This window comes from Lolium rigidum, chromosome 6, assembly GCF_022539505.1.
Source record: "Lolium rigidum isolate FL_2022 chromosome 6, APGP_CSIRO_Lrig_0.1, whole genome shotgun sequence".
In the NCBI taxonomy this organism is placed as follows: domain Eukaryota; kingdom Viridiplantae; phylum Streptophyta; class Magnoliopsida; order Poales; family Poaceae; genus Lolium; species Lolium rigidum.
In genome coordinates, this window is record NC_061513.1 from 39465750 (window position 1) to 39490521 (window position 24772).

A 24772-nucleotide genomic window follows, 5' to 3' on the forward strand; every position below is an offset into this window, starting at 1 on the left:
CATCTATTCATACATGGCATCAAGGACCTCACCTGAATAGCTTGTAGCCGAGGCACAGCAAAACCACGACCGTGGTTGAGCAAAGGCCGGAGGCCATGCAGTCCAAGCCGAGGGCCGGCCGTGTCGTACAACAACAGCATAGCGAAAACCCAGAACGGTCAGATCCAGCAACCATGGCTAGGTGCATATGCCTGGACCTGTTTGGGCAAAACAAGAATAGATTTGTTAGGAAAAGAAACATCGCAAAATTGCTCATCTCACTTCAGTTTCCAAATCTGAGCACACACGCCTTTAAGAATTCACTAACCATGGCTTAAAAGATGGAATCATAATTCTGTAATTTGGCAACGCTGCATGATTCTTATTTTAGATTTCTACAAAGCCATGTCTACATCCTTTGGTAGAAAATATCTTCTAGCCTAGGATTCCTATTGCAATCCTCCTAACAACAAACAAATAAGATTCCTACTCAAAACTAAATTCAGAATTTTGATGAAGAACTTTATTTGCAAGGCCCCATGATAGTATGATACTCCATGCGTCCTAAAATGTACTGATTATAATTTTTAATCAAAGTTAAACTTTCTAGAGTTTGACTACGTACAAAGACAAATATATTAATCCTTACAATATCTAATCCATACATCATGAAAATATATTTTAAGGTGGTTCTCATAATATAAGTTTGATATCGTAGATGTTGATACTTTTTCATATATATTTGGTCAAATTTTACAAAATTGGACTTTGACTAAAAATTATATGCAACATAATTTGGGACCGATGGAGTACTTGAGAACTCAAAAACAATTCAGGTTCTATAATAGGAAACAATAATTTTGACATGAAAAGCACACAAGCACCCTCACTTGTCAATTTGTCATCATGACACGTGAACACTGCTGGACAAATGCTGGACAAATGTGCAGTGCGTTGGCTGATCATTCAACTATTAAACTAGGACTTGATAAATACGAAAATCAAGAGCCCATGAGGGGGTGGGGGTGGGCAGGAGACAAGTACCACATTCTACAGTTATGGTCCTCCTTTAGAAAATGCCTCAGCCTTCTTCTTACACTAAGGACAAAATTCTATTCTCTGGAAAAAATCATCTTCTTCAGCTATCATTGTTTTGTAAGGGTCATTGTTGTTTAACTTGAACCAACGACGGTTCCAGGGGCAAAGTCCCGATGGACAGGTATAACTGCAGTACTTGATTGCCAGGGTGCAAGGTTAGCCTTCATCTGCAACATTGCAGCAGCAGCCAAACACAGATCCAAGAGAGACGGTCATGTATCGGTTGCATCAATTCCCCTACACACAAAAGAGAGAGAGGAAATGTGGGATTCTAGAGCTGGGAAAGTAATAGAACAAGGGAAACATGTACACAATGTCAAACCTGGAATGGTACGAAGTAGCATGTTAAGGTTGTTTCTTTTCCAGAATTTGTCAAGACCTATCAGGAGAAAGAAAGAAACAAGCAACATATTACTCATCCAGCCATCTTTCCCATTTTAGCCGTGCAACATCAAAGCAAAACAAAGAATAGGCTTGGTTACTCATTATTGACATCATAGTCATGCAATAGTAAGATAACGCCTCTTCACTACAGGATAATGGACACAGCTAGAGATGAAAAGAATCTCATTATTCTGCAGTTCACAATCCAAAATAAAAATAATTTCCACTGTAAATAATTAGAGGATAAATTTCTGCTTGTAGAGAAGTATCAGGCTATCATGAGATGACTGACAAAAGACTGTTTTCCCAGGTACTAAAGGTGCAATCCTTTCTGCATGCACTACATTTGCAATGGCTAGCACGGATCAAAATAAATCATACACTTGATGAATACGCAACTCAAGAGCACGAGAGAGGGGGATCAGGTGGCAAGTACAACATGATGTAGGCTGCAGCGCTATGGGCATGGTGTCGATGGAGTCCAAGACGTAGGCACGTAGCCACAGAGAGGTAGCCGACAAACCAGAAAGCCAAGGCAGGAGCTTTTTTGTTCATCTTCTGTCCTGTCATTTTGAGCTAGCTCAGCTATGTGGATAGTGCCAGTCACTCACCGCTGTGGCGCCACTCACCAGCAACCTGTGCAGCCCCTCCCGCTCAATCACTCTCCCAAGGGTGCTCAAGATAATGTCTGGCCAATCTGCATATTATTTCCACAAGCACATCAAAGAATTTGATAACATTATAGAGTAATAAAAGCATTCCACAGATAATCAATATAAAAACATGTTTTCATTTCCAAATAAAGAGAAATGATGACATTCCCTAGGAAATGTAACGGTGATCTTATATCAAACACAACAAGATTTACTTAAAATTGAGAATATTAAGATTCAGCAATGTGGAGCTCAATATATGTACATTGTAACAGATAATCTCATATTTAGAAAACAGAGTAGTATGTTGTTTCCTTAAACTAGGTAGATCCAAGCATTGTAAGAAATAAATTGTATTCGACCAACTGGTTTCAACCAATATTCACATGTTCTCTACCAGAGCATAGAAGTTAAATTGATCTTCACATAACCTAGACTGAAGAATAGAAACATAATACACAAATCTACTCCCAGCAATACACGCCTGAGTCTGTCTAGGTTAATAAAAGAATTAGTTGGCATATATACAATTAAAACCACATGCCCTTATCAAATACAAAACTACAAGCCTGGCTAATAGAAGCCACCCTAAAAGCTCACTGAAGAGGGAGTAGCCAAGACCATAAAAAAGAAAAATATTAAGAAACATTACTGCTTAGATGGATAGACACATGATCAACATCAGTACAACCAAATTCGAAGAAAAAAGGCCCAAAAGTAACTCATTTCAGCATATGAGAAAATTACTGCTTAGATGGACAGACACGGATCTACCATTCAGTATCACTATATTTTGGAGGATTTCACTAGGCGTAACTATAATATAGGCCATACCGTGCCAACAAAAGAATTCAGAGGAAGCAAATATATTCAGTCTACCAGATTTAACCAGAATATCAAGAGGTACATATTAAACACATTGACTTCACAGTTCTGAAATGAATAAGGTATACGATTATATGTGCATGCTTCTATATCCTAACATGATATCCCTATGTACTCACAAAACTCTCTCCAGGCAAACAGGGACCAACCACATAAGGAACCATGCTATTACGTATGTACTACTTGGACCAAAACAGAGATCAATGAATCCTAAACATCGACATCACACTAGATGAGAACACCTATCGGTGTCATCACAAATCCTAGCAACAACTCTCCTTATTAGATTGATAGCAAAGTGACAAAATGAAGCATACAACTTGAATAAAAGACATTTTAACACTCAACAAGAGAACTGTTGAGAGTTAATCACGCTCATTAAATAGGAACTGGATCCTCAACCTAGTGCTCTTCGCCAAAGTCCAAAATGCCATACACATGTAGCTAACAAGTTGAGAAAGAAACCAGGGAATTAGTAAGCAACCAAAGAATTAAACCATCCAGCTAGAGATTGATGCTTTGGAAAAAGAAAGCCAACTACACCTAGACATCGCTAGATCAACATGCTAGAGGCCAAACAACGATGGCTAGAAGTTGACCATATATTTCACGGTTTACGGCTAAGCTTAAACAACAACGTGAAAAATAAGAATCACGCCAAGTAACAAATATTGCCAACTAATTAACCTACACATGAACCAGGTTTTCATCGTGCTCTTCAAATGTCTTGCATCAGGTTTTCATAAGGTTGTTCTAACAGAACCCTAATATGAGACAAAATTAACAATAATTAGCAAAGAATAATATAAATTAATGAAGCCATTTCAAGAGGACCATAATGCAAACTAGGTAAATAGTTTGAACCAGGTTCATAAAGGATTTTATTCAACCTTAAGATGTAGGAATCTACGCTAATTGGAGGGTCATAGATAAGAACATTTCCTGGGCAAGGTCATTTCATTGTACTTAATAATTTTATAGATACCAAAAAAGGACGTACCCATTGCTAAGAGCTCCCGCACTGTGCGGGGTCTGGGGAAGGTGTTAGTGGCAAGCCTTACCTCACGAAGTGCAATGTGAGGAGACCGCGACTCGAACCTGGGACCTCTCGGTCAAAGGCGGTGCGGCTCTACCGCTGCACCAGGCTCGCCCTTCAATTTTTTTTTTTATAGATACCAAAGACAAATAAAATTTTAAACCTACAAAGAAGTGCATCAAGATTACAGTTATTAGGATTATGGTAACTAGGGCTATGAACATAGAAGGTAGGACAAAAGTGACATGTTTTTCAAAGGATTTACTTTTAAAGACAGTGCACGAAAAATGCAAGGACCTTTATGCATCGTATGACATGATAGAATAAGTAAATATAGTCAAAGATCTTTCCATTGCGAATTGAATTAAGAATTTCAGGAGCAAAGAAAATAACACCATATATATTACAAATTTAGAATGTCAAACAAACCACCTAAAAACATAGTACTTTTAGGTGATGTAAGAACTAATAAATTGAAGCCAAACTAGTAACTCAACAAGCGCTTGCCTTACGCTAGTTCATATATCAACTTAATGGCAGCGAGCAAAGTATACTAGCTGCTTCTGTATACAATAAAGCCACATCCCACAGCAAGTAAAAGTAATTGGTACGTACATAAACTAGAATCTGTATATTAGGAGACTCATACATATGGTGAACACAGAAAATTCATTGTCAAATGACTATGGGCTAGCACCAAATAGATAAGAAATCGCAGATTTCTATCACTAGATCCCACAGCAGATCAGCCAAAGTGGATCTAGACATGAGAACATTGCCCAGTTTTGAAATTTCTTGACCGTGCCAGAAGAAGTTAAAGAAGTACTACTGATCAACCTTAAGCAAGTCAAATTACACTAAAACAAACATGTAGTAAATCATCCAATCGTGATTAGTACAAGCTGCCCAAGATAGAATTTTTTCTACAATAGGGCAGACTCCAGGTAAGGCCAAAGGGTTGGGGAGAGTGAGATATCACCAGATGGTCAGAGGAGACCACGATAACAGAGGCGGAAGGACCCGTCCGACATCTCCTCCTGCTTGTGTTGACCATAGTTTGGGTCGTCGACGTCGCATCCAGCACCACCTCACCGGCGACCAGCAGCCGCACCGATTCGCTCGGCCACATGCACAATGCGGTCCAGCAAGCTCGTCATGAAGCCTCCAATCTTTCTGACCCATCCGCTCCTCCAGCTGCTCAAGAAATATTCGATACCAAATAGCGTAAGTTAACTTTGGAACATACAAAATTAACTATCTAGTAAAGCTAGAACACAAGCTACCTTTATCGGTTCATTCTGTTTCAGACTATTGCAGCGACAAGTACAAGACTGAGGCTTGCATTTCCGGACTACATTATCTACGAAGTATACTCTCATCACCATGCACGAGGTGTCCCTTTCATGTCTCAATATTGACAGTATGTCCATCCGGATCCTCAACAACTGCTTTGATTGGTGTTCTCCCTAAAATCAACTGAAATGTATTGTATATGCGAACCTGGCAAACAGAAACAAAAGCAATATCAGTTAATGATAAAGTTTAGCAGTCATCATCAGTGAAGCATAATGTATTACATATCAAAATGGTCGCAGACATCTGATGCATTGCCTCGCATAGAATAAAGTAGAAACACCCCAATTAAACAGATGATAGTTTCCTTATTTATGAGATATGAGGGGAGTACATGTAGATGAATGTGTAAAAGACATCAAAACAAAACCCCGCCAACTAGCAGACATGCAGTCAGAGAGCTGAAAACCAGTTCGACCAGTTCAATTTGTTACTGCAAGATGTGATATCCCAAAAGTTCACTTCTATACCATTCCTAAAATGAATGAGATAACTGTTAGGGCTCGATTTTCCTGAATTTTTCTTGCATTTCAAACAGGAAAAACAATTGCAGCACAACATAAGTTTTTTATCATATAAGATAATCACATATCAAAGGTTGCTGAATTAACTATCTAGTAAAGCTGGAACGCATGCTACTGCTAGCAGTCTAGCACACTCCAGAACCTTTTTTTGACCAACCTAAGGCTTCCGCTAACAGAAAAAAAAATTGATTAACCAATTAAACACTTCAATTTAGTTAACTAGGTAAGTGCAGATAAGGGCAGCTTGCTGACACTACTAATCTGAAGCAACTCAATCTCGTTTCATAAATTAGTCAAACACTTCAACTTAGATAAGAACTGATCTGCAACCAAACGCGATTCACAAAGAACAAATTTTTAACTGATTTGCAATTCTTTCTGGTGCCAATTGTTTGCAAGATTGTGGTGTAGAGCAAAGCAGCAATTTTTCCTCCGACATTGTAGTGCTCACCAGCGTGCTGCGTACGTGGCAGGGGGGCAGGTTAGCAGCAGTAGCCATGCATCATCGCTGCGTTTGGAGGAGAGCACCAGCTGAATGTCGGTCTCCCTGTCAGAGCGCATCTGGAGGAGCCGGGACGGTTGGGTCTTGCCGGACTGGATAGGAATCGACCGGGAGCATAGGAGGCGGGACGGGCCGCACAGCCTGCATGCGAAGGAGGCGGTGCCTGGAGAGACTGCGCGACGTCGTCCTCGACCCGTGGAGGTCCATGGCTCGCTCTCCGTGGGTCGGCGGGACACCAGAAGGAGCGAGACCATGGACGGCGGCTGGCGGGGAAGGTCGTCCGTGGTGTGCTCGTCCAGGAGAGGGGAGATGAGGCGGAGGCGGCGTCACTGTCCCGCGAAGACGGTAGTCAATCTGCAGCTGGAGGGACTGGGGGCGGAGTTGATGCGGTGGCTGGCGAGGTCTCGGGGAGGCGTGAACGGCGACGAAGGGTGGGTGGGCGTCGCGGGATGCGCAATGAAGGACAATGGGTGGGGCGCATCGCTACGGTTCGGCTCGTCTATTCCTGAGATGACGTTTCGGGAAAGGTGTGCATCAGAAGAAGTGTGGGCTGGAATTAATTCCACGCACGAAGTGATGAAGTTTTAGGGTGAAGCGAAGAAGTTGAAAAGAAAGTTGAAAAAGAATTCTAGTTCTAGGGTGAAGCGAAGAAGTTGAAAAGGAAGTTGAAAAGAATTCTAGGGTAAAGCGAGGAAGTTGAAAGTACAGTAGTACTCAGCATTCTAGATTTAGTGAAAGTCAAATTTAGCAAACTTTGACTAAACATTTAGAAAAAATATCAATGCCCATAATGTGTAACAAATTAATTTAGAATCATTATAAAATAATTTTTTTCATTATAACAAATGTTGATTTTTTTATACGGTTAGTCAAATTTTACAACGTTTAACTCTGACCATACCCAACATGAGAGCAGAAGGGTCAAAAAAACAAACACGCTTCGCAACGCGCTTTGAACGACAAGGGGGGAGGGGGGCCGACTAGGGTTCCTCCCTCTAGCCCGCCTTCTCCCGTGAGCTCGTCCTCGCCGCCGCTGGCCTGTGGCGGCGGCGGGCCTCTTCCACCTCCTTCAGCCTCCACCCTGCATCTTCTTTCCTCACCTCTCCCTCCATTCGCTCCGAATCGAGCTTTGTTATGTGCTTCATGGCGGCCTCCGAATTGAGCTCTGTTATGTGCTTCATGGCGGCACGGGAGTTCGTGGTTGGTCCTTGTGGTGTTGTCTCCTTCACCGAAAGTAGTACTCTGCATTCTAGATTTAGTCAAAGTCAAATTTAGCAAACTTTGACTAAACGTTTAGAAAAAATATCAATGCCCATAATATGTAACAAATAAATTTATAACCATTATAAAATATTTTTTTTCATTATCACAAATGTTGATGTGTTTTCTATACTATTAGTCAAATTTTAACTCGGACCATACCCAACATAAGAGCAGAAGGGTCAAAAACAAACACGCTTCGCAACGCCCTCGCGTCGTCCGCGCTTGGGAGACACGGGGGTGACTAGGGTTCCTCCCGCTAGCACCGCCTTCTCCCGTGAGCTCGTCCTCGCCGCCGTCGCCGGCCACCGGCCGCTGGAGCGGCGGGCCTCTTCCACCTCCACCCTGCATCTTCTTTCCTCACCTCTCCCTCCATTCGCTCTGAATCAAGCTATGTTCAGTGCTTCATGGCGGCGCGGGAGTTTGTGGTTGGTCCTTGTGGTGTTGTCTCCTTCACCGGCCAGGCGAGTTGGATTGCCCGCTCGATGGCCTGAACGTGAAGACGACGACATGCCGCCGGATCTGACTTGGGTCATTCCGCGGCCAGATCTGAACAGGGGGTTGGTCTGCTGCCTTGGATCTTGACCTCCGGGCTTCTCTCTAGGTGTAGCCCTCTCCGGTCTGCGCGGGTCGAGAACGGGATGGAATCGGTGAGATCTGGAGGGTTGGTGACAGGGATGCAGATGCCGGAGGTGCGTGCATGCGGCAGTGGGGGCGGCCGACTACGCGCGTGCGGCTCGTTCTCTAGAGGGAGACGGGTTTGTTTGGCTCATGGATTCTTGAGCGGTGGCTCCTTATGGTGGACACGGTAGCGCCTTGGGTGCCACCGTGTGGGTGCTGGTCGGCAGTCTCGGCGGGATGGGCAGCAGGATGGTCCCGATGCGCCTCTCCTTCGAGGTGTTGTGGCTGGAGATTTCATGGATGGTGGTCTCTATTCGGGCGAAAGCCTTGCCCGACGTGGTCGGTGCCGGTGACGTTGATGCTCTCGAGCGCCGCTTCCCTCCTTGCAGGCGTCATTGTGAATCAAGCCCATCCACCATTGGATCCGACTGAAAACTCACGCCCGGTCTATCGATCGGGGCAACGGGGATGCCTTGGCGCCGCTCCCTTCTTGAAGGCGTTGCCTTGGTAGCCTTTGGTCCTATTCAGCAAGCCGTTGTGGGTGTGGTTCTTGGGCGGCGACAGTGTGGCTTTTGGAGTGGCAGGCTTCCCCGCGGTGGCGTGCTCGGATTCTCCTCTTCTTTGATGGTATTGCTTTCATTTGCATTTCAAGCTCTAAGGTGAGCGCTCCATCTTTTGTTGGTACGGCACGCTCGATCCTTGGCGAGAGGGCAGGGGGCCTCTTGATGATGGACGGGATGTACGTGAAGCAGTCTGTCTATGCTCGATGGTGATGAAGACTTTCCTTCGATGGTGTGGCGTCTTTCTCCTCCGCTTCCGCGCTACCTTGATCAGGGAATGTTTCGGTGGATGAAGATCCAATCGTTTGCAAGTTGTGCGTCGTGTTTTATTCTGTTGTGTGCCTGTTTTGTGGCTGCTCTTTGTAGCTGTTTTCCTCGGCATCTTGTAACTCTTGCCATGATTGGCTCTATTAATTTAAAGTTGGCCGTAATTCCTTATGTTTAAAACCATACCCAACATGTATGGTAATTTCGGATTGAGAGTATATAGCACAATTGTTTCATGTGATAAGACAATCACAAAATCAGATATTTCGGAAATATTAGCCAGATTATTAACTTCATGCAAACCATTCTATTCCCGAGTAATTTGCTAGTAGTTAATACGGGAGTAATTTGCATGTGAGCCAATGCATGTTTCCTATCTTAGTGGCCATCCACGGGACGTGCTAGCTGGACTTTAATTAGAGGGAGTGAAAGCCGGGAATTTTCAATCAACTCTGCAATAAACACCGAGAGATGGTTGGCTCATTTTAAACCCAAACTTAATCAGCCTCGGTACTCCAGACTAAAAATCTCAAACCGAGGGAGTAATACACTACATTGGCATGTGGAAGTCACTTGGGTTAAATTTGCTACACCTAGAGACTACTCCCTCCGTTTACAAATATAAGATATTTTGGACACTTCAAAGTAAACTAGATACACACTATAATGAGTGAATCTACATACTAAAAGTAGAATAGATACATACCAAAATAAATCTATTAAAATCTAAAACACCTTATATTTAGTGAACGGAGGGGTTACAAAACATGAGCGGACCCCACAGATTGAGCTGAGTGTTACTGTCAAACCAATTAATGCTCTAATCCGTCCGCTGCAATTTGACTAATCCGTCCCATTTCTTGTTCCACAATGGCCATAGGTGATGAAGATGCAGCCATGCTTCTCTCAATATGCTTAACACAAGACAACGTTAGCGCGACCTCTGTCCAAACTCTCTTTTTAGTCCTAGAAGTTCCTGTGGAAGTGGCGCTACCTCCCTTCAGAGATGCCGAGTCTCAACGACCCCACCTCCCCCGCATGCCTACTACTACGCCTTTCCCTCCCTATATGCTGCTCTACAACGGTGAATACAAGTGAGTGTATTTTGAGGCTTATGCTTGAGCAAAAACAATTTGGTTCTTTTGCATAAAAGTATGGGTGGAGGCTAGAAAACTAACCAAGTAATAAGATGCAAGGAATGAACAGGTAGTTTGACGACAGTGCACTTGAGGACCCAGATGGAAGGATGGTCGATGATTTGGATTTTCTTAGGTCGAAAGTATTTCACCTGTGCATAGAAAGCGAGTCATTTTTTTGTTTTGTTTTGCTTAACGAACCGCTGATCTATGAATCATCATCACGAGCGGTACAAAGAACACCAAAGGTAATAGAAGTGCACAACCGGAGAAGCATAATAAATTTTGTATCCGGTTCGACTCGGGTGACGTAGAGGTGCAGGAGAAAAAAAAAGACGCGGTCATTTTAACCAGCGAGATCAGGTGAAGGATGTAATTCGATGTGGACCGCAGGTACCACGAGGAGGCGTCGGACGAGCGGATTCCTGGAGGATGGTGTTTCTCAAGGAATTATAGGAGATAACACCGATGTATCTCGTCGAACTTGCTCCTTTGAGGTGTGCATGCGCGATCTAAACATGTTGGGTGCATGTTTTCCTATTTACCGGTGAAAGACTTGTTGTTGCCCCTTATTTTCTAGCTAAAAATATATAATAATCTGTACATAAAAAGGAGTTGCAAGTTTATCTAAATTTAGATGTATGTAGATAACTTTTAGCATATAGATACGTTTTAATTTAGAAAAATCTCCGGTGTCGGATGGAGGGAGTAGAAGTTATAGCTAGGTACAATCAGTAATCATGATGACGGTATGCACGTTGACAAATCCCCGGCATCAACTGGCATGCATGCAGGTATGCACGTTGCTAGCTCTTGGCAAAAGAAACATGGTACAGAAGCATGCATGGCCAGGCATCACGTACGTGTTAAGGAGTGGCCTAACTTGTTGTAGTCGTGGAGGCTTGGTTAGCTTGGATGAACTAGCTAGCTTCACTTGTACGTGGGCTTGACCAGCCATATAAGGAAACAAGGCATTGCTTTAGTGTTAAGGATGTCGAGTCATTGTACCTGCAGTTTCTTCTTAATTAAAGGCGCGTCATGGCTCTCCCCGTGGCAGTGGGCCATCATTTATTTATTAAAAAGTGGGAAAAGAAGGAAGAAACTCAGGAGGCCCAATGTAGCCCGCAGCAGCAGTATGGCGAGATTTTCCGGATGACGAAGCTGTACGTACTCATCAGGCTGACTAGGATGAACGAAAAGCAGATGGAGTATGGAGCGAGCCTCAGTTTTTGTCCACACGGATTTTGATTTGAATCAGAACATGCATGTACGCACCGTGGCAGGTTGAGCCGTCAGACACAAGCATACGTACGAAACTCGCTTGTATACGCCGACCGACGCGCGTGGATCTCCTCATCCTAGTCTTGGCGCGCGTATACCGCGGCAGGCACAAATTAAGCGATGCACGGCACGTAATCAACGATATTATGCATGCCTCCAACCGAACCGATGGATGAAATGCGTGAATCAACCTCCACGCTCGCCGCACAAAACATGCATCCCTCAGCCTCGGCGATACAGTTGTCGCCAGGCTGTCGCTGACTCGTCGCTTCGCGCGCGTGACCTTCCCCGGCCGGTAATTAATTGACGACGCCTCCCACTGCTGACTTATACGTACGCGCGTCTGCCATCCGTGGCGATCCAGGCTCGCGGACACTCAACGCGCGCCATCTGATCGGCAGCGATCGGGCACGCGACTCGTTCGGTCGCTTCCGTTGGACTTTGACCCGCCTCCACCGATAAAATTTCACAACGATCGGTCAAGCCCTAGCCGCCCAAGATCGATCGATGTCGATGGCCAAGGCAAGTCAACATGCCGGCGTCGGCGTCGGCGCGCTCCCGGCCGACCTCCTCCGCGACATCTTCGCGCGCGTGCCCGACAAGGCGAACCTCCTCCGCTTCGCGGGCGTGTGCAGACGGTGGCTCCGCCTCATCGCCAAGTCGGCCTTCCTCCGGCGCGCCGGCTTCTCGCCGGAGGACGCACGGCGCAGGTCCTTTCTCGTGGGGGCTTTCTACCAGAACTGCGCCCTCTACTCCTCGACGGAGCGGATGGGGGACGTCTCGCTCTTCCCGCCGGAGTTCGAGAGGCTTTACCACCCGACGCCTCCCGGCGGCTGGCCCTTTGAGTTCTTCGCCCCGAACTACGACGGGCTCTACAACTACGCCAAGCCTCTGGCGTCGCGGCGCGGCCTCCTCCTCCTGCGCATCCTGCCCACGCCCCTCGACTGGCGAAAGCTCCATCTGCTGGTGTGCCATCCTCTCATCGGCGGCGATCAGGGCACGCGACTCGTTCCACCGCCTCCGTTGGACTTCGACCCGGGGCTCTACGGTGCAGACCTCACCGGCTACGCGATTCTCACGGACCCAGACCAGAGGACCTGCTCCGGCGACGATCATCAGGACCACGAACAACAGAGATCCGCGTTCAAAGTGCTCTTCACCGCCCAACACTCTGACGACAAGCTCGTGTACGCGCACTCCTACTCCTCCGCAACAGACAACTGGAGCGCGCCCATCAAGTGCTCAGTGCTCTCGGGCCTCGCCATGTCCGGACCGCGCGCCGGAGTTGTTGCCGGTGGAACTGCGTACTGGCTATACAGGGACGAGGCACACTTTTACGCCCTCGGGGTGAGCACCGACGCGACAGAGGTCTCCTTAATCAAGCTACCGATCCAAGTGGACCATGACACCTTGCTATTGCAGCCGCCGTTCCCCTGCATCGCCGGAGGAAAACTCTCGTTCGCTCTTCTTGATAGGCAAAACAGTGGCATGTTAAACCTGTGGACTAAACATGATGATCATGGCGGCGACGGATGGACGCACTCCAACCTGATGTCCAAAGAGGCCGCACGAATCAAAATCTTGGCCTTCGCAGAGAGTAGGGGTGCGCTTCTCGTCTCTGACGGCAACAGCTTGTTTACTCTTGACCTCGAGAACAAGAAAATGGAGCCGGTAACACGCGCATGGTATCCAAAGAAACTCTGCCGCGGGTACAGCAGGGACAAGTGTGATGGACACTACAGCTGTGTAGAATGCACATATAATAGCCGAGTGCTCTACGAGATGGATTGGCCTTCCTACATTCTTCACCTCTCGGCTACGAGGCTAGGAGGGACAATGAGGTGATATCCAACAAATGTTACATTTATGAAGTATTCGTGTCGTATTTCTTATTTATCTTTTTGGGTCCAAATTCATTTTTCGCCGACTACTAAAAATCCTATGGATAAGTTCAAACCAATTACTCCCTCCCGAAAAGATGTCGTCGTAGAGTTATCTAAAAGCGGATGTATCTATACACTAAGATACATCCGTATTTAGATAAATTTGTGACATCATTTTTAGGGAGTAGGTATTATATGTTTTGATGTTGAGATTTTCTCGGAGATTTATCACTTGACATGGGCAACAATAAACAAATTTAGTTTATTTTACCATTTGTTGCATTTGTTGTATTGCTATATTGTTGTATTGTTATTTAGACATCCATTTTATTCATTTGAACTATTCATTGTTGATGTTATTTGTGTTGTAATAATAATTGAACTATTTATTATTGATTTTATTTGTGTTTGTTTGATCTTCATATGAATAAATGCTTGTGAGATTTGTGTTTGTGTGGTAGCTCGCGCGCTGTAAAACGCAATGTCCGGCTCGAGCGCTGCTTTACCACGCCTGAAAAATAGAGCATTCGGTAGAGCGCCAGGTTTTAGTGCGCACATCAAAACCTAAAACAGCATTGTAAACAATTTTTAGAGGGCGTTACTATAGCGCTTCTGTTGGAGATGCTCTTAGCACTAGCCTCGTTAAGAGCAGTTCGTTAGAGCATCTCCAACAGACGCTGCAAAAGCCACGCGTGGCAAAAAGACCGCCAGTTTGGTGCGCGCGGGCGGCCACGCGAAGCTCCAGCATATGCGGGAAAAATGTGTGCGCTAAAAACTTTTCCCCGCGCGCCTTTGCGCTATTCCGCGCGGGAAAGTTGCCGCGTGCGCTGCCGCGCGCTATAAACACGACACGCGCGAACGCGCCAACCGCCTGAACATTCCACGAGCCGCTCCGCCTCTCTCTCTCTCTCCCCACCGACGCTCCGCCTCTCTCTCTCTCCTTCCCGCCGACGCTCCGCCTCCTCGCATCCGTCTGAAGATGCCTCCGCGCCGCCTCCGGCTACCACGGTGTTCGGGCGTGGCCGAGCGGCTGCTTCGACGCGGAGATCCGCTCCGGCGACGAGCGGATCCACCTTGGTATGTTCGACACGGCGCACGAGGCGGCGCGGGTGTACGACGCCGTTGCCTGGCGCCTCGGCCGCTCCCACCGCACGATGAACTTTCACGACGTCTGTCGCGGGAGCAGGCGGAGCAGCTGGCGCCCCCGTCGTCGGTCATCACGCGCGAGCAGCAGCGCCGCCAACGGGAGCTGGAGCAACGCCTCCTCATCGCCGCGCGCGACGAGGCCCTCCGCCTCGAGTGGGCGCGACAATTCCCCGAAGACGTCGCCGCCACGGAAGCCTTCTACGCGTGGAAGGAGTCGGCGAAGGCAGCGGCGAAGGCGAAGAAGAAGGCGAGCCGCGAAGTCCGCGGCGAGGAAGGCGGCGAGGGCCGAGAAGGCGGCGAGGAAGGAGGAGGAGAAGAAAAACGGCGCAGGGCCGTCCACCATCGTCCTCTCCTCCTCCTCCTCCTTCGAGTGGACTTCGACGTCGGTGTCGGAGACGACTCCGAGCAGCCACTCCTCGGACTTCGACTGGGACTCCGAGTAGACTTCGAGTGTAGTTTAAATAAAATGTCGCTAATGTCAAACTTTTAATGTATTTCGTAATTTTTCGTGTTTTATTTGTTTTGTTTGATTTATATTTCGAACAAAAAGATCCAACTAGCCGTTCGCGCCGCGCCGCGCGCTGTATAATGGCGCGCCCGGCGGAGGAGCACTTTTCCCGCCCGAGCATGCGCGGCAAAACGGCGCTTCCGGCGGGGCAACTTTCACGCGAACGCGCAGTATCTGTTTACAACGCGGTGCAAACTACATATATATAGTGCCCGATTTTTGGAGCCTCTGTTAGAGATGCTCTTAGAGCAGGTGCAGTGTCCTAATTTTTGGTCAAAAGATAACTGGGATCGAGCTATTTACATTGGGGAAAAAACACACAAAATAATGTCTCAAGCACTGGTTAGTACAGTCCCCAATCGTCAGGGGTGGACTCAGCATCTACTTCCTCCGTTTCCTTTTCTATTTACTTCGCTTTTTAGGTTTAGTTAAAGTTTAACTTTACAAATTTTGACCAAAAATATATAAAAATATCAACCATTATAACTATAAAGTATATGCAATACGAAAATATATTTTATAAATATTATAATACAATAGTTTTAATATCATAGGTGTTGATATTTTTTGTTAATATTTAGTTAAAATTTATAAAGTTTGACTTTGACCAAACCTAGAACGCGAAGTAATTGTGACGAAGGGAGCACGGTGTGGGTGAACCCGATTGAATTTTCGCTAATCTAGTTTTGTGCGGGGAAAAGGTATATGAGGCCTGTAACTTCACATCAAAAGATGAGTATGGATTTATTATTAATTTATTCAACAAATGTGTAGCAAAATCATACTATATTGAAATAGCCGAAGCAATGACATAACACCTTGTTAAGTAAGCAAATGACACCTCTCCAATTTCAGTTTAGTGTACCATAATTTACAGGCACGGTCGGAAGATTTGGATTTATCTAGCTAATTTTGCTGATTTAAATTAATTTCAGGAAATATATGAACATAACTAAAATTTGAACTAGAGGTGTGTGATATGGGGAATCTAATTTGGCTCGCGGGTGCATATGAGTCCATTGTTTGAAAATACATTATGAAATGTTAGAAAATTAGTAAACCAATGTGCATGTTCATCTGGGACATTTCTATGTTTGCAAAAAAAAGTTTTCAGGAAAAAAGAACATATTTTGTCCCGTATAAAAATGACAAATTTTGATGGTCCATCATGACTATTGATGGGACACTTTTTGTCCATTTTACACGTGGCACATAAAGTAATTCTTCCCCCAAATTTGAGTGCGAACATATTATGTCCAAATGTACAAATAAATTTTTTGCGGATTTTTTTTGACATTTAAAAATTATTTTTATGTATCTTTTTACAATAGGTTTTATATGCACTTAGGAGCCAAAACACCACCTCATGTGTGATATGTTAGTTAAAACATCATCCGCTACCCTTTTTCATGCACCTAAGTGAGAATCTACAGAAGATCTCAATGTGTCGAAAAATTCATATCCCTGAGATTGACACTTGCGGCCCAATTCCCCGCCGCCATCATGCACGCGCACGCAGGTGGGTAGACTCTTCACAGCCTCCCAGAACCGAATGAGGACGTAGAAGAGGGGATAATACAAGTGGGCGGCCACGTGGGCGATGGCGTGCACGGCAGCCCAACATACTACAAGGGTTACATCACCCCCATTTGGTTTTCTTCTCTGCTATTCCCGTTTTTTTTTTTTTTGCGGGAGAAAGAAGACTTATATTAAAACACAGTCCTTACAAGGAAGTCCAGAACAAACACCAAAATTACAGATCAGTCCAGCTGGAACCCGATAGCGTTGACGAGCAACAGGATGTGCCGCCGGCGCGCCGCCGCAACTCCTCCCAAGCCTTGGATCGAGACGGAGCCCTTCTACGGACGGGAAGTCGACGAGCCTCGAACTCCAAGAGCCTCCACCCCGGAACTCGACCACCATCGCCATGCTTCAACAAGTCTTCAAACTCCGAACTCGCACATCCGGCGCCGCCGCACCCGGCCACCGGCGAAGGGGAAACACGCAGCCACAGCACCCGAGGGCTGCGAGCGCGAAGGTGGTGGAAGATCCGTGGCGAAGCTCCACCGAGCCGCGCCACCGAAGAGGACGACCTCCAGCCGCAAACACCGCCCCGACCGCGCCGCCTCCCGAGCGCCGCCAGGGGACCTACCCAAACCTACCTGTACACGAGACGAGATCCGGGGTTCCCCTACCCTCCCGCCGCCGGAGCGGCCGCCGGAGGGCAGGGGAACCAGCGAGCCGCCGCCGGTGAGGTGGAGAGGACGGGCGATTTCACAAATCGCTTCTCCTTACTGTAGCGGGGGAGAAGGAGGAGTCCAAGTTCTCTGCTATTCCCGTTACTGACCCCATCTGCCGCTGGATGTGTGCCGGCCCTGGAGAGCAACACACCAGGACTCGTGCTGGCCCTTGAGAGCAACACACCAGGACGCGAAAGGAGGACGGCGGCCAGCGGTAGAGGCAGCGCCACAGCACTACCCATGCCCGCATATCGGTATCAAAACCGTGTGCAAACGGGACTTTTAAATATGAGCGAGCATGAACTTTCAGAGCAGTTGCTCACTGCGCACCCGTATGGACTGTCCACACCACACAATTTTTTGAATTTAAAATTTTGCAGTTCACTTGAACATAACAACTAGAATGTGGGGAAATATTTTCGAATTTTTATGTCATTATATATTTTTTTCAAGAATTTATTATTGAATTTTTAAATAATTTGAAATTACAAAAAATCAAACTATTTCTCGTCCATTCTTTTTGTTATTTGTGAGTGACTTGCAAAAAAATCATATCAAAATATTATATAATTTGACAGACATAAAAAAGAAAAAAGGAAAAAATGGGCACGTACGCTCTACCCACCTGTTCTATTCAAGTGTTCCCCAGTTCTGTACAAGTGACAATTCATGTTCGGGTCTTTATTTTTTCCGTATCTCTGTGTGGGACGCGAGCATGGTAGGATAATGGACACATTAACATATCGAACGCTTGTGTTAATCCATAATTCTGACGTGACTTGGTGCCCCCATGTTTGCCGTTTTCATGTTTTTTTTTTTTTTTTTTTTTGCTTGAAAACTTCTTTCCAGAAATTCAATGGCACACCACTGCTATTAAGAAACTCGATTTATGTTAATTTAACAACATGCGAAATTGCTAATGTAGCAAACACACTTGTACACATTTCATCATTTCTGTAAGACACACGCAAGTTGACGTATCTTTCTAAATACTGTACATACTGTACACAGGAATGTACGCATATGAAGAACCATTTTGTTTACTTGCAACATTTACTTCAGTTCAGCATTTCTCTTAATTGCCGAAAGCTAAGGCTTAAGTACTGGTTGCATCTGATTAATTAACTCATTGTTGAGCATGTGGTTCTGTTTTGTCGAGTTCGTTCTGTATATAGGTGCCATTGTTCTTCAGGAAGCCAGAGTACCAGCCAGCAGAGAGTCTTGCTTGCCGTGGCAGCGCCTTGTCTTCGAAATCGACACGGTGAAGGCCATACCGTGACCGGTAGCCTCCTATGAACTCGAAGACGTCTAGAAAGGCCCAGACGAAGTATCCTTTTACGTTAGCTCCATTCCTGCAGAGCAAAACTACGTCAGGATAAACATGCCTGAACCGTCTTGGGGATTTTTGTTGTAGGAATGACTAACCTTAGTGCCTTCAGTGTGCTACTCATGTATGTCTTCAGGTATTCTACTCTGTCGGTGTCGTTGAGAGTGTCATTCGATGCATTACCTGAAAAGATGGATGACAGGACAGCGAGATATTGTTAAAACTTCAGTGAACAAGAAGCCGCGATGTGTGCACAAACATTGCCGTAATTTTAACAAGATATAGCTGAACCAAAACATTGAGGAACACAGAAATCATGTAATCGACTTGCCATTCTCCTGGACATAAATAGGAAGATCGCTGTAGGCTTCTGACAGGTAGTGCAGCACAAATTGCAATCCTTCCGGGTCACTTGGAGAAGCTGAAGGGACTTGCTGCAATTCAAAGGAATTTTTTGTATGTATCTTGTGTTAGTACATTATAATTCTTCATATGACATATTAATTTTTAAAATAGTTGAAGCCAGTAGCATCTGACAAACACGGCTGAAACTTTTACCTTGCCACTTGGTGGTTCTGTTCTAGAAGCTGCATCACAGAAATGGATATTGTGTCAGTATTCTGACAGTAGATCTCTCAGATTTGTGTGTATACTTGCTAAGAAGCAACAAATTATTATAATGTAAAAGTGCTTTTTCCTTAATATGTTATACAAGATAACTGAATCACATTCCCATTCCATCTGCTAAGAAATTGTAAACATTTTATAAACTGGGCGTTTACCTCTCTGGTTAACAGACATGTCTGCTGAATAGTCGCGGATGCCTTTGTCTAAAGGACGATCATTAACATACATGGAATAGTAGTGATTTATTCCTACGAAATCAACAGCACCCTTGACAAGTTGAGATTGGAACTTTGTGAAAGATGGTAGGCGAGCCCCAGCATTTGTCTTCATCACTGCTGGATAATCTCCAGATGCAAAGGGCTCTAGTATCCTAGAAAGAACCACAGGTTGATTATCTCGCTCTTTTTGCACATTCCGGAATAAGAAAATAAATTTAGGAGTCAAAATAGCATACCACCCGAACACGAAGTCCAGGTATCTTTTAGCTGCTTCTAGATCCGCATTAGAGTTCGTCATAGGATAACTCCAAGAAGAGTAAACATTTATGCCGACAGCTCCCTTTTGTGCAGCCTACATGCGAAACTCTTTTTATGTACGCACAAATATTTGCATGTGAAATGCATCATACAAAACCAAAAGAAGTGTGTTTTTATGGTCACTGCGGTCTTATGCCTAGAAAGTACAATAGAACATAACAATCTTGTACACAGAAATTATAATCATAGTGACACTAATATATATTACAATTAACTAATAGTAGTTTCTACATGAATAATAACTAGATAATACTGATGTTTATTAATTAATCACAGATACCAACGTAAATCTAAACTAATGATCCTTAAAAAAGAGGAGTAATGTACTCGCAAAAAGGTGATATTGTCAATTTTGTATTAAGATGACTCACTCGATATTTTTCCCTGTATAGTCTAGTAGCTGATGCGTGTGCCAAAATCATGTTGTGAGCTGCTATGTATGGTTCCACGGTAGAGTCTCCCACAGTACATTTTGTTATTCCAAAAGGATCAGAGCAACGTCCGGGTGCAAAGAGTGCGTTATCATAAGATCCTAATGCGCTGACATTAGGTTCGTCTATGGTAGTCCAATATGAAACCCTGTCTCCAAACTCTCGGAAGCACACGTCTGCAAATTCTGTGAAATCCGCCCTGCATTTTGTAGTGCCACTAGTTAGGAAATTGGGGTAGAAATCATCTCATCATTTGCACAACAATTGCAGAGGCCACGTTATTTAGAAAAGAAAACGTTGATTATTTTCACCTCTTGAGGAATTTCAGCGCTACAAAAGAACGTAATGGGAACTTACACAATTGTAGGGCTTAGCCATCCCCCATACTCATCATCCAAAATTTGTGGGAAATCAAGATGGCAAAGCATAACATGAACTTGAATCCCTAAATAATCATGAAGCCACACAGATTCAGAACTTCGGATAGTGGAGGAAAACATTAAATGCTTTTTAACTATGGCATATTTTTTATCGTTGCTCATGTATGATATTGTTATGATTAATACTAATAATAAAGATTGGTAAAAACAACTCTACCATTTTTCACTAGCTCATCTATCAAGTTGTTGTAGTACTCCAACCCTTTTGGATTAATAGCTCCCCTCCCATCTGCAAATCTCAATTTTGAAACCAATGATCAAACATTTTTGGAAACTCTTGAGTACTACAACGGAAATATTATCCAAAGCTTACATACTTGGTATGAGCCTTGACCAGGATATGGAGAATCTGTAAGCCTCTAGGTTAGTGTCAACCATGAGCTTGACATCTTCCTGAAACGTCAGGTGATGTCATTAGTCCAAAAAAACAAGTTAGAGTATCCCATCTAGAGAATGTTGAGAAAATTCAACAAGAAAAAAACAAGGATGGAGTGTTTTTTCCCAGAGATTAAAGATTAAGTATATGTACAAAATATAAATGTGGGCCAGGTAGATTATAACCATGATTACCTTGTACTTGTGGTACCCATCAGCAGCGACGTCGCCTGTGCTATTATCCGACATTTTCCCTGCCGTCAGAAAGGACAGTATCGTGAAACAAAATTTTACCCAGATGCTCAAACTGGGACACAGCCAGGCTTGATCTGTTTGGTCAGAAAACTGACAGTAGGTAAATTACCAGCGTGAGTGAAGGTGTCCCAGATGCTTGGGCTCCTGCCGTCTTCAGCCACAGCACCCTCATACTACAAGTAAATTAATTAAGTCCAAAAAAATGGTAAACGACACTGAAGCAAATTTACCGGAGCTACGTGGTTGCCGTTCAGAAGAGAAAGCAGAGCAAAGAGGTTATTATGCGCAAAAATATATATGTGCTTTAATTTGTGGTTCTTATGCTTTCCTGTAAGAACTGTACTAGTTTGTTTGTTGTGTCTTGCTAAAATTGGAAAGCAGGGCCCAGAGAGCCTTTTGTGTGGCTGAAACGTGTGCATGGAACAAGACTAGCTGAAGCGGAACTGACAATCTGGATCAAGATTACTACCTGGTACGCGGATGTGGCGGCTCCGAAGACGAAGTCCCGAGGGAAGTCGCTCCTGGTGAAGCCAAGAACAGTGTCTGCTCGATGGGCAGCAGAACAGAGGAAGAGAAGCAGAGAGAAGAATGTGATGGGAGCCATTGCTGCTGGCTAGTTTGTGTTGCAACCAGATCACCTATACCTTTCTCTGCGGGCACTATTGTATCTATTTATAACCTGGGAGGAGTGACCTCATCTTTGTTAACAGGAGCTTTCATACAGGAGCTAGTTGCGCATCCCCCAGGATAATATCTCCAGCTTGGACAATGATGCAGTCTTGCAGATCACCCTATCCATCCCAGCAGCCATTTTGATGCACACATTCAGGGATTCACCGTACACTGCCGCCGCCGTCACCGTTCATTGGCGCTGCAGAACTGGAGTCTCATGTACTCTTCTGGGCTTGTTAACTGATAAGGCAGCCCATGCTCCACAACTTTTTCTGAAAGCGGACGTGCTAGTGGGCTAGTACCACTCGGTCCGATTCGTTCTTACCACCAACATGAAAGAGGCAGCTTGATCGCGAACGACCGTCCAGACTCAACTAGGGGCCAATTGTTGATTTAGAGCACCTCCAAAAGCATTCCTATATTTTAGAAAGCCAAACCAGTTCTAGCAAAGAGGAGAAAGAGATTGTTTAGAGCATCCCTAAGAGCATTGGCATATTTTAGATTGCTAACATAGGTATAAGAAGAGGGAATGTTAAACAATATTTTTATCTTGCTCCAAGAGCATCCCTTGAAAAATTTGCAATCCATTCAATGATATGTTCCCCCGCAAAAAAAAAAAGAGCTCCTTTATTAGTACTTCTTCCCTCGTAGCAAAACGATAGTTCAGCAAAGTCACTTCTGCACTCCATGATCTCGCCCGTGATGTGGGCATAGCTTCCCATCGTTTCGTCCTCCAAGCTTCTGGTAACATTATGACAATCGGAGCATTTCCAGTTGCGTCCTCCAAAGCATCCCCAAAGCTATTTGGAGCGCGCCGGACATAAAAACCGTTCCAGCCGTGTCCCCCAAAGCCGAATTTTGTCCAGCGCCCCGAGCCCATCCCCGTCCCACAGGGGACGCACCGGGCACGCCGGACACAATGAAAAGCGAGGCGAAGCGACGCGGGCCCGACGCATCAGCGGCTCGGAAGGCTAAAACCCCGTCGCCTACCTTTGGTCAAGCGACGTTAATGGCGTCCCTGGTTTCTCAGGCGACGCAGGGATGCGTCTCGTCATGCATGGCCGCGTGGCCGTCCGCCGCCGCCTCCCCCCTCCCAGATCTTCTCCTCGCCGTTCCAAACAATGTCGACCTCGTCCTCCCGCAAGATCGCCGCGGCGAACGGTTTCGACCGCGGCAGCCTAACCGTGGCGGAGGCGTGGGCACTGTACCACGCCCGATATCCAGTCCCGCCGGACATGCGGCTGCCAAGTAGCCGCGGCTGGAAGATGGTCGTGAATGGCATTGGCGTCTCGCCGCCGCCGAAGCCGTGCACGGACCAATGGAGGGACGACATCAAGGCCCGGTGGGCTCAACTCACCGCCGAGGAGCGGGCGGATCCGACATGGGCGGCCAACGACAACGACGAGTGGTGGGCGACGTACTTCAAGGCCAAGTACGACGTCGAGATGTACAACACCGCCGGCCTCGTCGGCGGGCCCAACAGCTGGAACAAGGACGCCCGCGCCCTGTTCTGGGGCGTTCCAGGGCGCACCCTCGACAGCGTCATCCGCGGCATCCGCAACGGCGCTCCAAGGTTGGAGACGCCGCCGTCACCGCCGCCGTCTCCTCGAGGAGGACCGCCGCAATGGCAGCCGAGGAGGATGATGTACTCGTCTTCCTCGAACTCATCTTCCTCGGGACCGGCCCGATCGACGCCATCCTCCTCGTACCGCTCGGCGCCCTACAACGTCCCCAAACGCGTGGTGAAGGAGGAACCGGCGACGCCCATCAACACGAGGCGTGGCGGCAGCGGCAGCCGGCGGCAGCAAGAGAGGCGTGGCGGCGCCCTCCTTATCCCAAAGCCGGAGGTGAAGGAGGAGCCGGAGGAAGCGTCGCAGGCGGCGCTGCTGGCGGAGTACGAGCGGCAGCAGCGGCTCATCGCCAGCAGCGACGACCCCGAGGACTGCCCAGGGCTGCGGGCGGCGTGCTTGGCGTCTATGAACGATAAGGACGCCTGGAGGAGCGACCTCGACATGGCGATCGCCATGTCCATCCGCGACTCCGGCAACCCGCTCGTCGACCTCACCGACGACGGCGAGGCAGGACCAAGCGGTTTGGTGAAGGACGAGCCCGTCGACGAGCGCGTCAAGCAGGAGGTCGTCACCGACGACATGTACAACTTCCACCAGTACTACGACGCCTCCGGCCGCCGCAAGTACTTCTAGATTAGGCTTAGTTTAAATTTAGTCAAATTTCGTTCGAATCTATGTAATATATGTCAAGTTTGGACGAATCTAATTGAATCTCGCTTAAGTTTAAAATTTTCGAAATTTTGTTTGGGGATGCGACTGGGGAGCGACGTCCCCAAACGCGACACGAACGAAACACGTCCACCAAACGCTCAATCCAGCGCGGTTTGGGAACGCTTTGGAGGCACGACTGGAGATGCTCTCACTTGCCACCCTTACACGACGTGCACCAATATACCGTGCGCCAAAGCAATGGCCTAACTGCAGGCTAAAGCTTCCAACGTCTCCGCGTCCGAGCGTCCCGGGAAGACAACCTCAGATGCCCCTCTGAAGATAGCGTTGTGGCAATCTAGCACTTTTATCTATGATTCATTGTAGACTATCTTTTTTAATTTTTTTTTTTTTAAAAAATGAACTGATGAAGAGATGCTCAAGTTCAGAAAAAGGGACAGAGGCTGAGGGACCTAGTCCCACCTAATAGATAGTCACCGCTTCACTGGTTCTTGGGTTCTTGGGGTTCTATTCAGCTTAAAGGGAATATATTAATATCAAGAAGATAGCAATT

The 24772-nt window shown here is 46.1% G+C and overlaps 1 protein-coding gene and 1 long non-coding RNA gene across 2 annotated transcripts; both read right to left on the reverse strand.

Moving 5' to 3' along the window:
- Window positions 1–1245: 1245 nt before the first annotated feature.
- LOC124660349 lies at window positions 1246–2625 on the reverse strand. The gene is made up of 3 exons (XR_006989868.1): window positions 2091–2625; window positions 1400–2024; window positions 1246–1314 (listed from the first exon to the last, which is right to left on the reverse strand). It is a non-coding gene; the product is annotated as an uncharacterized LOC124660349 (long non-coding RNA).
- Window positions 2626–18189: 15564 nt separating this feature from the next.
- Window positions 18190–21947, reverse strand: LOC124660347 (beta-glucosidase 5-like). Its single transcript, XM_047198153.1, has 13 exons — window positions 21777–21947; window positions 21417–21480; window positions 21248–21306; window positions 20995–21070; window positions 20835–20906; window positions 20595–20682; window positions 20178–20436; window positions 19725–19840; window positions 19426–19640; window positions 19202–19230; window positions 18975–19077; window positions 18742–18826; window positions 18190–18668 (listed from the first exon to the last, which is right to left on the reverse strand). The coding sequence occupies exons 1-13, from the start codon at window positions 21909–21911 to the stop codon at window positions 18443–18445; spliced, it is 1527 nt and encodes a 508-aa protein (XP_047054109.1). The 5' UTR covers window positions 21912–21947; the 3' UTR covers window positions 18190–18442.
- Window positions 21948–24772: the final 2825 nt, after the last annotated feature.

What these genes read in the sequence shown, in the direction of transcription:
- LOC124660347 (XM_047198153.1), bottom strand. Translation starts at nt 21,911, where the DNA reads ATGGCTCCCATCACATTCTTCTCTCTGCTTCTCTTCCTCTGTTCTGCT. An exon ending in CTGGACTTCGTGTTCGGGTG is followed by an intron (nt 19,641 to 19,724) that starts GTATGCTATTTT and finishes GGTTCTTTCTAG; the next exon opens with GATACTAGAGCCCTTTGCAT. An exon ending in CAGAACCACCAAGTGGCAAG is followed by an intron (nt 19,078 to 19,201) that starts GTAAAAGTTTCA and finishes TTTGAATTGCAG; the next exon opens with CAAGTCCCTTCAGCTTCTCC.